The sequence below is a fragment of the Meles meles genome, chromosome 6, assembly GCF_922984935.1.
Source record: "Meles meles chromosome 6, mMelMel3.1 paternal haplotype, whole genome shotgun sequence".
NCBI classification, from domain to species: domain Eukaryota; kingdom Metazoa; phylum Chordata; class Mammalia; order Carnivora; family Mustelidae; genus Meles; species Meles meles.
The window spans coordinates 44,846,124-44,862,833 of NC_060071.1; the positions used below are offsets into that span (position 1 = coordinate 44,846,124).

The 16,710-nt window shown below is 42.0% G+C and overlaps 1 protein-coding gene across 3 annotated transcripts in view; it reads right to left on the bottom strand.

Annotated features, from left to right (window-relative positions):
• Positions 1–16,710, bottom strand: part of ANXA2 (annexin A2) — a 45,278-nt gene that overhangs the window by 7,084 nt on the left and 21,484 nt on the right. For all 3 annotated transcript variants that reach the window (XM_046007749.1, XM_046007750.1, XM_046007748.1), the window contains exons 4-7: positions 9,079–9,173; positions 5,567–5,680; positions 2,483–2,573; positions 1,477–1,556 (exon numbers count right to left, since the gene is read on the bottom strand). In XM_046007749.1, coding sequence (XP_045863705.1) covers positions 1,477–1,556; positions 2,483–2,573; positions 5,567–5,680; positions 9,079–9,173 — 380 coding nt within the window. The remainder of the gene's footprint in view (positions 1–1,476; positions 1,557–2,482; positions 2,574–5,566; positions 5,681–9,078; positions 9,174–16,710) is intronic.

The window sequence follows — 16,710 nt, forward strand, 5'->3', positions numbered from 1 at the left end:
CACATACACACATTTAAAATTTTTCTTCACTTTGGGACACCTGGGTGGCTGTGGATTAAAGCCTCTGCCTTCGGCTCAGGTCATGATCCCAGGGTCCTGGGATCGAGCCCCACATTGGGCTCTCTGCTCAGCAGGGAGCCTGCTTCCTCCTCTCTCTCTCTCTCTGCCTGCCTCTCTGCCTACTTGTGATCTCTCTCTCTGTCAAATAAATAAATAAATAAATCTTTAAAAAAATTTTTTTCCTTCACTTTCAAGTCTAGATAAGACCAAGGATTAGTAAATAACTGAGGCAATGAAGTGGAGGGAAAGGGGCTTTGCCTAACCATCACCAACACCCTCCTGGGACAAGCACTTTCTAGAATTCCCTCTACCTTCAAAGAAAGCACCAATGATATTTAATTCCTTCCCTCAGAGAGCTTACCATCCAGATGGAAAAATAAGCATGGAACAAAAGGTAAAACAACACAGTGATCCATGGCTTATGCAGATATAAAATGCATAAGAAGGGAGAGATCTGTCATTACCGTCAGCAAAGTCTGTGGACAACGGTGTAGGGTTGAGGTGAACACTGAGGCCTGAGTCAATGAGGCTAGTAAAGGGGAGGAGGAGGAAGCCATTCCCCACAGCAGGAACAGTACAGAGAGAGGTTGAGCACGCCACAGCGCAGCTAGAGCAGAAGGTAAGCAGGAAGGAATCCTTGAAGGAAGATGAAGTGAGGGAGGGACAGGGTCTAGGGAAGTTTTCAAGGCAGTAAGAGTTCCGATTTGGTGGCAGAAATGGGCTTTGATCAAGGGAGTGAATTACTGAAAGTGGACTCCAGGAAGATGGGTGGTTGGTGGGACACAGGGCGAGGAACTGGCGAGGAAGGCTGTACGGAGTTGTTACAGTAACAGGTATGTGAGCAGGCAGGAGACAGCATACCTATCAATCATTAGTCACTGAGTTTCCTGAAGAAAATATTTTCTCTTCCTTCCTCTGGCACACAGGCCTTGAACTGCACACTGGTCAGGATTCGGACTCATTCATGTTTCTGTATTAGCATTAGCAAACAAAGATCCCCTCTCCAGGCGAAGGACTACCTGGGCAAACCCTCTCAGAAGAAGTGAGAGCAGAGAGAAGGAAAGAAAAACAAGAGGATCCCTTTCCACTGGGTCCTATGTGGCCACTGACAGAGGCAAAGTGACCTCCCCCAAGTCATGCGGTGAGGGCTGGCACATAATCCAGGCCAGGACTTCAGAGCTGCCTATTCCTCCTCTGGCCCCAAAGTCCACTTGACCATGCGGTTTCCCAGGATAAGAAATCCTATTATACAAAAATGACAACTCTGCAGTGACAGTGCAAACCCCCTGTCAGAAATGCAGCTGGAGATTCTGATGCAGGCACAGAGGATTGAGTTAATTCAATCCCAGGTACAAAATGAGGTACAGGGCCTGCCTTAGGAGGAAACAAGGACAAAGAAATAAACTGGAAACCAACCTTTGCAAGGGCAACCATCAGCTTGCGGAAGTCACCCGATGTGTCAGAAACGATGTCCTTCTCCAGATCAGTCTTGTACACTTGGAAAACAACACATCTGGTTTTATGCTTCCTGCCTGTGCAGCCAGCCACCCACCCACCCCAACCGCCCCCGCTGCACTAAGCCTCTGAGAAGCAGAAAACAGCTGTGGCAGCATGGACGTATCCACCCAAATGAGGGCAGATGGTCCATGATTTATTTTATGATTTTTAGCCTCATAAAATCAGAGCCAAATGTTATTATCAGTGACAGGAGAAAGAGCTAGATCAAATCAGGCATCCTCAAGCTCACCTTTGATCAGTGACCTCTTTCGTAGCTAGAATACTGTTTCCCAAACTTAACTATGAAAACTCACTTTCAAAATGAAAAAATTTGGAAGGTTACACACACACCCCCCAATTGTGCTTTGCTATCCACTGAACAAGAAAATGCACAATGGCAGAATTAGTAAGAATTAGAGAGTACTTTTGAATGAATCTGTATTTTATTATTCAAAATAACTTCTAATATTGAAACCTCGTAACAGCTACACATGTAAGCTGCATCACTGATTCTACCCATAGCCTCCCTCTAGTGCTTGGTGCACACAAAGCCACATGCCTCTTGCAATAATTATCCACAATCCAGAGCTGGGAACATCTTAAGCAGAGAGTCGGAAGGCCCTAGTACATTAAATCCAAGTACATGCTTTCTATGCCTCCCATCAGACCCTTTACAAAAAAAAATTTTTTTGATTCTCTCTTTCCCCTCCTGCCTATCCTTTTATAGACGGTCTAATGGAATGTAATTACCAACACAGGCCACAAGAAGGTGGAGGGACTTGGACCATGGCAAACCCCTGGATGGTCCAGATAGCATTTCTGTATAGGTAATCCAGGCATCCTGCCCCCAACACTATCCAGGGAGTCATGATGAGGTTACACACATTGGGCTGAGAAGCTGCATCAAGGAACTAGGGCTACTCACTTTCCTTGTAGACTCTGTTAATTTCCTGAAGCTCTTGGTTGGTCCTTGAGCAGATGATCTCAATGAGGGAGTCCTCATCAGTCCCCAGTCCCTGGGAACCAGGCAAGAGACATCAGCAGGGAAAATCCTCTTAGCCATTAGTGTACTTCTCTGATCTCAATCAGGAAACTGCAAACTTGGATTGGATCAGTTAGCAAGCTCCTTTCCATATTGTTAGTGGGGGGATCTGTCCTGTATTCCACAGTACAATGTAATGTTATCTTCTATGTCTTAAAAAAGGCTTCACAAGAATAAAAGATGATATAAGTGATACATCTGAGCTCAACTATGTCAATACAGTTGCCTTTTGGTAATGGGTTTACAGAATGAGTAACTTTTCTTCCTCCTGTTTTTTCTCTATTTTTCAAATTATTTTAATAGATGGGAAAATTTTCTTTACTAAACAATTCTGCTCAGTAATATAAAATAAGGGAATATAGAGAGTTTGTCATTTGCAGTCAGCATCATTGGAATGGAATAAGTCTTTTACCAGGGAAATGTACAGATAAGATAAAATTTTTAGCTTTACCTCTTTGAAATGTAAAATTGGGTTAATGTTAAAATTTTTATTCTTGTACTTCCATTTTTGCTTGATTACTATGCACTCTTCGGGCATTTTAGGGAAGCAAAAGGAAATAATGAACCGCCAAATAAACCTAGACACCAACACTTTATTAAGGAAGAAGAATTTGATGGGTGATGTATTCAAATTTAATATACACTTTTGAACGTGCCAGAAAGCTTGAAAGGCCTCAATGAAACATGTATTTCAAAGCTGGCTTCATGATCAAAGTCAAGATTTAATAATCAGGATTCTCTAATACTTGTCTTTCCGAATATGGAAATATTACTTTGAACTAAGTAGAATTACAACTGTTTAAAATGTAAATCAATTATAAGGTGTTAATACAATAAGAAACTTACTTATCCACATGAAAAGTGTGTCAGCTATTAATCAAACTTATTAGAGTTTATACACCCCTGAAAAGCGGTTAGTATAATATAAGCTAAACCTCAGGTTAATGGTTAATTTTGAATTTTATTCTTAATCTAATCTATGAGCCAATGCCTCTTCTTTCAGAGTTTTTAATCATGATATGTAGAGGTTCTAGCACAGCCAAACTACCTTCCTACCTGAGCAAAAGGTCTATACAACGTTCTATACACATGTTATAGAGTGACTACTAAGTGCCTTCAAATATGTTAGGGGTAGGTTTCCAACCTCAAGATGATAGAAACATAATCTAAAAATGATACTGCAGTGGAAGAAATGCTATATCCTGACACTGTTGAAATGTAAAATACGTGTGGCAATATAAGATGTTTTCTTTCACTGCTGATATACCAGTGTTAACATCTGAGGATTCTAACAGTATTTTTATCTCTGTATTCAGAGGTGACCTTGGCAATTTCCAAAACTTGGCCCGTGCTTCCCACGGATTGTCCTATCACAAGGGCAACTTCTACCATAACATATGGCCAATAGTGCCACTGGTATTGCCAGAAGTCAAAACGGATTTTTTTTTTTGAAAAGCATAGTTCAGTTAACGTCACTTCGAGCTTTATGGATTTCAGAAGGGTACTCAACTGTGATAGCTAATGGAAGAGCTGGCACAAGGTCAAAGATTCAGTAGTCAAAGCACCTTTCATTGGGCCCAGTTACAGAGATTACAGTGGTGAATGACAGCTCGAGCAGGTCCATTTCAAGTCACTAATACGAGTAATAGATACTAGTAAAATTGCACACATCAACTAAATAGATTTTTGACGAAAGTAAGATAAACTGATCTGAAGTGATGATGGTCAGAAGAAAACTAGGACAGGATAACTCATCCATGGCTCCAGAAAACCCAAGATTTGGTTTTCAGGACTGTCCTTTTTATCAAGCAGGATCATTAAATTTGGTGACATTTCGTCATTCATCATCTACCTTCACGGCAATATAGCCTACTTGGGAAACTCAGAGCCAGTCCGCTCAAACTGAGCAGAGCTTGGGTTAGGCGAACTGAAGGAAGAGAGAGATTCCCCAACAAATCTTGCAGCAGCCCTAAGCTATCAAGTCCTGGTTGATGGAAATGCCTGGTACGCAAAGCTGCCTCACTCTCGAGGTGCTCTCTGGCGAAAGAGATGACATGAACTGTGACATCAGCTCTGGTGACAGGCTTACAGCTTGGTCTCTTCATAATTCAGAAAAAGGAGCATCGCAGAAAATGCAACTGGACTCCGAATAAAAAATGAAAACTGCGGCTTTCCCCCCTACTCGGGACTTTACCCAGTTTTATCAGCAGAGGGCAGTATCAGATTGCTCAAAGTGTTGCAGGCACATACCATAGAAAGGGTTATGTTTTCCTGTAAAATGCATTTATGCTTATGCCTCTATCACATTTATATAATACTTGATGTTTTAGGTACACACAGAATTCAGGTAGTTTCTAACCTGGAATTTCTACCGCCTAATGTAACCTAAAATTCCAAATAACTTTACAAAAACAAAAAATAAACAAAAGAGATAATCTGTGCTACAATACTTTGAACAAAACACAGGTACTAATTACAACCTGAAACCACCCTTTATATGTACTGTAATGTCCTGATTTGCCTAAATTTGAAATAAACAATGGGACTGACAGGAGAAGGTCAGAAGAAGAAATACCCGAGAGAACATGGGCAGAATTTGCAAGTTTCACTTGACAAAAGCTATGAGTTTTACTTTTGCCTTAATATCACAACAAATCTTTTTTTAAGGAGGAAGTGTAATCAAGGAAGTAGTTTTTCCAAATGGTATTCCAATTGCCCAGGTGCCAAGCAGAAGCAGCTGGATAACTGACTTCCCAGCATCATGAAATTTCTTTACAGTCTTAAAAAGAGTAATTGAAATATTTTTGGTACAAATCCTGAGACTTATAGCTTCAGTTCATTAGAAAAAAAAATTGTTCCAAATGAGAATTGCAACAAAACTGAAAATCACCTAATTATACCCAGAGAGCTGTAATTCACAAATATTAATGGCGGATTTGACAGAGATTACATCTCACACATGTTTACCTTCATGGAGGCTTTCAGCTCAGAAGCGTCATACTGAGCAGGTGTTTTTAATAGGCCCAAAATCACTGTCTCCAGGTGGCCGGACAAGGCTGATTTCAGCGCTGATGCAAGTTCCTTCAGAAAAAATGGGCAAGAACATGGAAAATGTGATTGGTAACCAATATTCCCTTTAAAGCTGGTGAATAAAACGAAAGCAGGATGTGTTTGTAAAATGGATTGTGATTCCTTGACCACTCTGGGATCTCAGACCCAACTGTCTCAACCGCATTCCCTTCAACAGACTCCAAAGTCAAAAGCCACAAGATCGGCCTTTGCTCTGACAAAAACCCCTTAGCATCCAAGCTGACTGAGCCATCTTCTCCCAGTTATTACAAAGAAACCAGGGCAGTATGCAATTCCTCAGAAAGCTAGGAGTGTGAGGGTGCCTCACAGCACACTTGCAAGTGATAAGCACTCGTGAAGATTAGGCACTTTCCAAGGTCAAGGCCTCTAGTAAGAAGGTGGTTAGAGTAAAAGATGTCGGTGCAGCTGCACCTCCTAAAAGTCTCTGGAGGAACCAGAAGCCCCACCATGGGTGGAAGTTGGATCACAAAGCTTTCCTAAGCAAAATGCTTCATCCTGAGTGAACTGAGTGAACATCTACCCGTCCACATCAAATTGGAATAGAGTAGACAGAGACGATGGGAGACTGAAGTCCCGCATTTACCCCCTTGGTTGACCTGCTCTGTACTATTTTTTAAGGTTTCCACTGTCTTAACATAGACTGTTATGTCAGAGGTCTGAATTCAACCCCCATGTATGCAGACAAATACCCCAATGCAATGGGTCATTTTACAGCCACTTAAACTGGCGCTTAAATTTCCTACACATCATGAGCACTGAGTGATGCCTGAATTCTCCTATTGCAATTATTTTCCTTTCTTTTCACATTTTCCTTCCTATTCTCTCCCCTTCTTTGTCTCCTGCTTGCCCGCAGCATTCCAGGGCGTCTATAACGGTTAGCTGCTAGAAGTATCTGCAGATGCCAGGAGGTGTTGTGCAGTCTGGGAGAATCTTCTCAGATCATTTCTAGGCTGTGAGAACGGAGATGGATCTTGGAAATCACCTGGCCCATGTCTTCCACCACCTACTTTCTTCTGATTCCTGGTGTCCTAGTAACACACAGCACTTAGAAAGGGACTTGAAAAGCAACACCTTCCAATTATAGCACCAATTTTCCAATTTGGAAATTTGAGGTTAGGTCATTCCAAACTTAGCTTACCCTTGACACCCCTCTACCCATTCATTCTCCGCTCATTTGGGTGCCTACTGATGTTTTCCACTTCTATTATAAACTCCTACTGGCATTGAACTTTCTGTCTCTTATGATGTCTAGGACCGGGCTTTGCATATAACAGAAATCCCAGAAATGTTTGATAAATAAAATATTACCATTCCTTATATGGAAAATTTGGCATCTGATAGAATGTGGAAAAAAAACATAAGACCACTGGGTGGCTCAGTGGGTTAAAGCCTCTGTTTTCAGCTCTGGTCATGATCTCAGTGTCCTGGGATCGAGCCCCGCATTGGGCTCTCTGCTCGGCAGGGAGCCTGCTTCTTCTTCTCTCTGTCTCTGTCTCTCTCTCTGCCTGCCTCTCTGACTACTTGTGATCTCTGTCTGTCAGGTAAATAAATAAAACCTTAAAAAAAAAAAAATAAGACCAATCCTCTTCCTCAGTTCCTCTCCACCTCTGTTAGCTTTGCCTATGCTGTTCAAGGTTCATGACAGAGGCAGCCACAGTCCATACCCCAATGTACTCTCTACACAGAGCTTTCTCCTTGACTATGCAAACAACTCATTCAAAACACTAATGTTCTGCTTCCAAAATCTCATTCAGAAATGATCTCAAGTAATTTATGTATCTTTCTATACATGATGACAATTTTCCTTAGCCTAAGACTGAGAGACATCAAGAATCAGTAGGACAGGGGTGCCTGGGTGGCTCAGCTGATTAAGCCTTGGATTCTTGACTTTGCCTCAGGGTCTTGAGATTGTGCCCTGCATCAGGCTCTGTGCTAGGTGTGGAGCATGCTTATGAGTTTCTCCTTCCCTCTACCTCTGCCCCTCTTCCCCACTCTCTCCCTTTCTTTAGAAGAAGAAGAAGAAGAAGAAGAAAAAGAAAAATCAGTAGGACAGTAAACTGTCCCCAACACAAACAAAGCCTGTGTGGTCAACAAACACTATCATGATTCTGGTAATATCTTCCATCCAACAGAGTATGTAAGAGCTTTGTTCTCCACCTATCTAATTTGAAATCAAAATCCAGGCTTTTGTGTTTCTGTGTACACATATGTGTACATACCTAAGTGTGTTCGAATACCCCACTCTGTAAGTGACAAATGAAGGAGCAACTACAAGCACATTATCCAAAGAAGTGAGCCTTTTGCTCCAACTGGAACTCAGCCCTACCAGGTCCCAGATCCTTTTAGAAACTGGAGAAATAAAACACTCCCCTCTATGCCTCACTACAAAAGATTATATAAGTCTAGTCAGAAAAAGAATTTTAATGCACATAAGATGATAGGAGCTGGATTCTTCCCTATTTATGTCCCTTCCAACTGTTTGAGTAGGTAGGGGTGGGAGCCATAGCAGGGCTTGACCTGCAACTCTCAGAACCCTGGTGATCATGTCAACCCCAAGAAAAGAAATGTCTTTTCCAGAATCTTTCCAGCTCACCTCCACTGTGGCTACGAGTGAAAGCTATTAAGTCAAACAGAAGCTGCAGGAAGCCACGCTTACTGCACTGTCCAAGAATAAATCAAAAGCTTTTAATAGCAAGAAGTTAAAAATAAAGCATCCCATCCTTTAAAAATAAAATTTCCTAACACTGCAACAAAATAAAGGACGAACAAATGCTGGGTTGTTCCTTAACCACTAGTGCACAAGCAAGGGAAAAAGCACACAAAGACTCTTTAAATAGTGGGAGCATGGCATGTTGAAGATAGCCTAGTAGACCAAATGAACTACTCACTAAGCCCATTTGCAGGAAACCTCTTAAGAATTCAAGCATTTTTTTTAAGAGTCAGGAGAGCCTATCAGAATCAATGCTAACTAAAGGCTAGTGTCCTAAGATTAAATTAGAAACATCTTATCAAGAGCTAGCAGAAGTCATAAAGATGAAATGAGTTGCTACATGTAGAGAACTACGTGCATGGCACAGAGCAAGCATTCTAGAAACGATACCTGCTATTGTTGATGTTCCCAGTCCCTTCTAACTTTATGTTCCCAGCAGAGCTCCCTCCACACCCTCTGGCTGGAGAAGGGCATGGTCTTTATGGATGAGCTCTAAGCACTCCAGGGATCATGAGTATGAGTGATGACTCTTAAAAAAAATGTAAGAGGAAAACCTTGGATACCCAAGAGTTCTAGAATTCTCTTGCCGGGATGAGCCAGAATCCATAAAAAGAAAAAGGAATGGCTAAGGAAATGAAATTCTAAAAGGAATGCCCCCCACCCCTGAAATTGCTTATACCTTTTTGGTCCTTCTCTGGTAGGCGAAGGCAATATCCTGTCTCTGTTCATTGCTGCGGTTGGTCAAAATGTTGACAATGGTGACCTCATCCACACCTATGGAAATACAAGTTGGGAATAGTTATCACCCATGTGCTCTAGTCCTTTGGGCTTACATTGAGGGTTTTAAGCAGTTTATCAAATTGAAATTTATATACCGTTTTTCAAACTGAAACACCAGGACATCAAGTGTTGTCCTCCTCGTCAGTACCCTCCACCAAACGCGTTTACCCAATTTTTATCCTAACAGCTGTAAACCACAAACCTAAATGGACCTTTTGAATATCTGCATTTCAAAAAACTATTTTATTCATAAACTGGTTTCTGGAATCAACCATAGGAGGTGTGTTTGTGGGGCTTTGGCAACCAGATGGAACAACAAAGATTTAGGAGGATTTTAAATGAAGGTTCCCAAATTGCCATTTAACCGGGGATTTAATAGACAGTAACTGCGAACTGAATTAATAGAGACAATTATTTATACTTATTGCAGGATTACGGCTATATAAGCAGCTAGGTATAATTTCTATAATTATAGAAACTGTCATGACAAATGAATCAGATTTAATATGGCAGTTGTATTTTAATAGCATAATTGATTAATACAATCACACTTATTGGAGACTAAATTGTTTTTTAAGGAAAATAAATGTACCACTGCTTTTAATCTTCAATAGGCAATTTTAATAATCAATTTTATAACTTTATTAAAAAGAGTAACTGTTTTAATCTAAATTAAATCTAAATTGGGAGTTTTGAAGTGCCACCAAAATATTTTAGTACCTATTTTAATTGGAACATGTGTATTTACAAAGATAAGCAATGCCTTCTTGTATCTGAAAGTTTCCAATTTTATATCAGAAATACTCTTAAAATGCCATTTAACTGAAGAAAGCCTGATTTTAAGAATTCAGAGAATGAAAGGTTTCCCTCCCGACCGATTATAAACTTTGTTTAATAAGAGGAAGAGTCTTTGCCATAACTGGATAGGTAATTCTTGGGCAAGGGAGAGAGGAGCTAAGTCCACAAGGTCACATGTGAATGGCAAACAGCCTGACCTAAAGGAAATCAGGAGTCCCCAAGCAACAGAAATATCAGAACTGTAATGCTTTGAGGCAGAGGCAATGAGCAAACTGACAAGAGAAGGTACCCTCAACTCTCAAACATGTTAGATCAAAATGCGCCAAGTTAGATTTTCTGGGTATAAAAATAGGTAACATTTATTTTTGTATTTATATACTCATTTCAGAGTGAGTTCATAGCAGTACATTAATCACTTAAGTGCAGCATCTATAACTTTACCTCCAATTTTTAGAGGACCAATGTCAACAGAGAATTACAATTGCTATATATGAGATTCAGTTGCAAAGATGCTTATTTCAGCATTATATATAGTCACAAAAAATAGAGGGGAAACACTCCCTATGTCCAATAAGAGTCTGGTTAAATAAATGTTCTTCTGTCCCAATAATAGGATACTACAGTCATTCAAAATGATGGCATAAAATATTAACTGACATGGAAAAATGTTCATGATACGCTGTTAAGTAAAATAAAACAGGTGGCAAAGCAATATATACAGTATAACTCAATTTTTGTAAAATACATGTGCATGTACAAGAAAATAGAGGCCTTTATACCAAAATTTTAATAGTGATCATGTGAGTGATAGAATTATGGACTTATGGACACTGTAAAGTTTTCTTTCTTTTGATTATATATACTTTCAAAGTTCACCATAATGCCATAAAAAGGGTTCTTTTTTTTTTTTTTAAGATTTTTATTTATTTATTTTGAGAGAGAGAAAGAGACAGAGTGAGAAAGAACATGAGAGGGGAGGTCAGAGGGAGAAGCACACTCCTCACAGAGCTGGGAGCCCGATATGGGACTTGATCCCAGGACTCTGAGACCATGACCTGAGCCGAAGGCAGTTGCTTAACCAACTGAGCCACCCAGGCGCCCTAAAAAGGGTTCTTTACATACACTGTGAATGATATGTAGTCATTGATCTAGAATCAACTAGTGACTTTACCTTGAGAGGATCCCAGCATGGTTCTACATACTTCAATTAGAATAAAACACAATATGCATAATAATTGCAATATCTATATAATTCTCTTTGGTTTCTGCAACATCCTAACACAGATTGCTTTATTTTTCTTTACAACTACCCAGTAAGGATAGGCCTTCTTCTTCTAGTTTATAGATGGAGAAGCTGATACTTTAGAAACTGAAACTATTACGTGTGTAAACATCTGGCCTGTTTGGATCTCAGTTTCTACATCTGCACAAGTAAGGCACTTGAACAATGACCTCTGGTTCTACTTCCATGAAACACTAATAGATACAATCCTGCAGGCCTACCCCTACATGTGTTCTCTCTCACTCTCTCTTAAATATTCTATGGCTCATGGGGCACCTGGGTGGCTCAGTGGGTTAAAGCCTCTGCCTTCAGCTCAGGTCATGATCCCAGGGTTCTGGGATTGAGCCCCGCATCGGGCTCTCTGCTCTGCGGACAGCCTGCTTCCTCCTCTCTCTCTCTGCCTGCCTCTCTGCCTACTTGTGATCTCTGTCTGTCAAATAAATAAATAAAATCTAAAAAAACAAAAAAATTCTATGGCTTTAATTTCATGTTAGGAAAACCATTGCTTATAAATGTGTTTTTGCTTCATACTTAACTTTCTTCCTCAAGGGGCGCCTGGGTGGCTCACTCAGTTAAACCTCTACCCTTGGTTCAGGTCATGATCTCAGGGTCCTGGGATGGAATGCCACATCTGGCTCCCTGCCAAGCTGGGAAACTGCTTCTCCCTCTCCCTCTGCCCCTCCCTCTTGCTCATATTCTCTTCCTCTCCCTCTGCCCCTTCCCCTTGCTCATATTCGCTCTCTCTCCCTCAAATAAATAAAATCTTAAAAAAAAACTTTCTTCCTCAAATCTGAAAATGCCAGAGAACAACAAAATCAATCATATCTTCCAACCTCAAATCTAGTATTTTCTGAAAGCAATTTTGGAGCTGCTGACCTGAACACACACCAATAACAGTGACCCACAAAAATAATTCTCCCTTGGAAACAAATGCAAAGTTTATGTTTGTGTCAAAATGTGGTCAGAAGCCCACCTGAATTAGAATCCCATGAGGCACTTACTAACACACAGTCCCTTGGGCCACACCTAAGATCTACTAATTAAAGCCTCCTTAGAACTATGGACCAAGCAAACAACATTTCAACCGGCTCTCTGGTCACTTTTTGTTTGAGAATCACCAACAGAGACAGATAAGCATGAGGAATGCAAAGATCTTTAGAAATCTGCTTAGGTAGAGACTTAAGTCACTTCTACCAACTGCTTCTGTGAGGGACAGGGTCGCCTACAATTTCAGGGCCAGAAAAGCTTACCTTTGTCCAAGTAAACCAGGTAAGAAAAAAACACCGGACGAGTTCACTACACTGACTGCAGTGTAGTTCCACACTCTTAGAGTTAGTGAGACAGCTTTTTGCCTTTCTGTTCACAGCAGCTAAGCATCCAGCCAACAGAGTCAGAATTCAATCCAATTATTGGAAATCCCTGTAAAGAGCCCGAGTGGTTAACCTGGATCCACGTAGGTGGCAGCAACTATGATAGTCTGAGGGAATCTAAACGGATTTTACTTAAATTATTTACCAAGCAAACAGCCTGCCGAGATGCAACATCCAACATGCTGGGACCCTTCACATGAACAATCGGATCCATTACACAAATGCTAATGCCAGCAACTACAAAGACACGGGAGCTATTTCTGCCAGTGGACACCCCCTCCCCCTTCTAAGAACCTCACCTACATAAGCTATTTCTCTCCTACCACTGTCTGCAAGTTTCAAATGGAACTGGGTGGGGGGGAATCGTGGACCCCCGGATCAACTGCCTAGTCAAAGCCACTTAAGGCATGTCCTGTGTCGGACCACCAGAATATACATTTCTGCCAGTGGGATTTAACCATCTTATCTTCAGAACACTGCTGCTTCCTCTCATCCTGCTATCATAATTGGTGAGGCAGTTTATTCCTGTGGAAAATAGCTCAGTGCAGGTTGAAGCCACAAGGGTCATCCGGTTTCTCACCACTTCTGCCCAGGATGGGGCCAGAAGGATGATTACTGAGCACTCAGCCACCTATGTCAGCACAGTCGTCGTCAACAAGGCATAGCAAGAGCCAGGACACTGGGAAAGCTTTCTATTTAATGACTTTAACATAGGTGCAGACGCCCAGGAGATGAGGCTCTGGCCCTCTGGATTCCCATGTTCAGATCTCATTCAGTGCATAAGGAAGCACCTGCTGGGCAGAAGGGGCGCAGGGCCTAAAAGTAACTGGGCGCTCAGGGCAAGAGCATAAAGAAAAAAAGAAACAAATCTGAATAATGTTGCTTTTCCCATCCCACTCCTCTTGTATTTCATGTGGAAAGTCAAAGTAACCTAAGCAAAGGCTCACAATGGGAAACAGTGATGCGGACAGGGGTCCCTACAGAACGTGGGTGAAAACACAGTAAGTTCTGTGTTTCAGGCGGATTTTTTAAAATTTTCTTTTCAAAACTGACAGAAGTTAAAATTTTTAAGATTGGTAAGGAACGAAGACACAAATTTGGCGCCTGAAGGGAAACAACACAGTAAATTTCATCAGTATTCATTCCCTTCATGAAAATGAAAGGAAGTGTATCACCTAACTACAAAATGTTTCCAACAACACTCCTTAGCTGGGGCCTCCGGAAGGTCAGTCACTGCTCCGAATGCCAGTCCACATGAGGCAGTCAGCGTGCTGCTTAGGTAGAAGACTTTTAAGTCCCTTCTACCAATTGCTCCTGTGAGGTGCAGAGTCGATTACAATTTCAGGCAAAGAAAGTCTTCCCTTTGTCCAAATAACCCAGGTAAGAAAAAACACCTGCGAGCTCACTGAACACTGACACCTCTGCCAAGTGATACCACAGGGAGGCGCTGCTGACAGCAGGGCTCAGCAAAGAAAACTCGGGGGTCACAGGTCCCTTAAACCATCTACCGTCTTTCTCAAAGGTAAAGAACACTTGCAGTCTAACATAATGGTAACTCCAAAATCACAAAATCAGCCTCCTGGAGTTTCCTCCCCCTCTCTACGGGTGGAAACCCCAAGTCAGCTCCACATCTGGCATTCCACGGAAAATGTGGCTTTATTGTCTATGGCAAGGAACCAAGAGGCCATTCTGAACAGGATGCTGACTCACATCTGCCAAGACACACTGACTGAACAAAGAAAATGGACTTCATTTTGTTTCAGGAAGGCTCAGGAGGCCCTCGGGGCGTGGCTGACTGGTCAAAAAAAAAAAAAAAAAGGTTCCTTATCTAGATGATGGGAAAAAACATGCTTCAGCTTAGATTACTGGGGATATGGGTATCAAACCTCAGAAGAAATCATCTCTGCAACCTGAAGGTCAGTGGCAGGCCACAGAGAAGAGATCCACGGGTGTGGATTTTGCTTATTATAAAAGCATCATTCACTCACTGAACACCTACTGTGCGCCAGGCATTTACTAAGTGCTTTACACAATTCTACCATGTAATTTTCACCACATCCATAAGAGACAGGTGTTACTGTCATCCTCATTTTTTACCCACGAGGAAACAAATGCTCATAGAAGGCAGAGACATGCCCAAGGTCACACAAGCAAGTCACTTGCAGAGCTGGGACTCAAACCAGGCAAGACCCGGGCTCCCTGCATTGGGCTATCCTGTCTCCTGTTATTAAAAAAAAGTACCCAAAATTTAAAAATAAGGCAAGAGGAAGACAGAGTGGCTAACGGGGCCTCCCAGCGTGGCTAACAGAGAGATCCAAGACTGCGTCTCCAGGGTATGCTCTCATTCAACTTACTACTGTGGGCCACAAGCTCTGCAGGGTTACAAGTTAACTTGGAGATTATGGTCTAAAGGTTATGGCTTCAGTGCCCTGCAGGATACCCATGGTCTTGCCAGCAGTCTTATCTCAACACTCTTCTTCCCTCAGTGCCTATTAACACCCAGTCTTTCGAATGTCCCTTGAACCAGTCTTATCTCCTCTGAGTTAAATAAATGTCTGACGTGTCCATCCCATATCTCTATGAGTCATGCTGGTACCTTTCCGAAATTATACTTTGATACTTCTTCATACCACACTCTTCCAAACAGTTCCTAAACAGGATCTGGGACAGAAACGTGTCCGTATGTTTATAGACCTGGACTTACGATTTAGTATATCCAAACATACACATATTTAATCATCTGTAGATAAGGATTTGTCACCCACTAACAGTGCATGGCCACTGAAGAGATAGCCCAACCGAGGTTTTTTCAACAGAAAAACATGGTAAGAAAGGGGCAGCCCCACCCAACAAAACTGATACGCTAACAAGCCGTTTGTCTACTGGAAGTGACTTCAGGGACAGAGAGGTGTACACACAGTTGCCCAAAATATCCTTCCCACCATCAGCCACAGTGCTGCCTGGCCTGGAATTCCTGCTGTTGGAGTCACTCCTGGGGATCACTCAGCAGCCGTGAGCTCTCCGTACCCAGAGGGTCCCACCAGAAGCTGGACATTCACATGGGGGATAGGTGAAAAGGGGAGGCATCTAGACCAGCGGTAGCGACAGATGCTTCAGAAATGATGTGGGGCTCAGAACTGTATTATCTGGGCACATTAATTACCTCCCTGTGCCTCGGTTTCTCACTCTGTAAAAGAGATTATGAGAACGTTTAGGCAGATGCAGAAAGGATGGACCCAGTTAATGACTCGGACCATGTCTACTACCTTCTCCACAGTCAGCTTCTCTGTCGCAGGCCTGCCTCTTGGTTGCATTCTGTTTTGGTCAATGAAAGTGGAGGGCAATGGGCCTTGGGGAACACTTCTGCCATTAGCACACATTAGATTACAGCCTGGTTTCAAGGCTGTGGCAGCTGCCTGAGAGATGAGCGAGAAAACAAGGACTGCATGGGGTAGGAGGGGGCTGGGGAGCCCAGCACCTCTCCCAAGACTGGCACAGTGTGGCTGTGGTCCTGACTCACGCCAAGTGTGGTTTAGCTAAGTGCCTGAGAAGAACATTTGGTCCCCAAATCAAATTTCTTCTATTTCCATTCTGCTCTGATTTCACCCCTGCTGAGACCCTTAGGAAGGATTTCAGTGCCCTCTATTTGGCAACCTGACTGTATGCTTCAATAATCTAGAACCCTGTCTGCCTTCCATGCATAATTATAGTTCTGAAATATTCCACAGGACCAGCAGGAAAACACAAGGTAGGCCAGCATCCAAAACTCAAACCAAATCAAATTGTAAATGAAGGCTGATATGCAAAATGCAAGCACCATTTTGTGCCCGGCTACTCTATTAGCCTCATGAGACAGAAAATTTTAAAATGTGAACAGATGCAAGAGAAACCAGTATCCCCACCCTTAACTCAATTGATAGTGAAGAAGTTAATATTTACCGCCTTAGCACTGCAGACACCAGAAAAGAATGTGGTTACTACACCCAGTGTCCTTGGGTGGCAGCAACTGTCTAATTTCCTCAGGGGAAAGAGGTACCAGTTTTTACAAACAAAAGGAGCTGAGAGGCAGGCAATAAAAGCT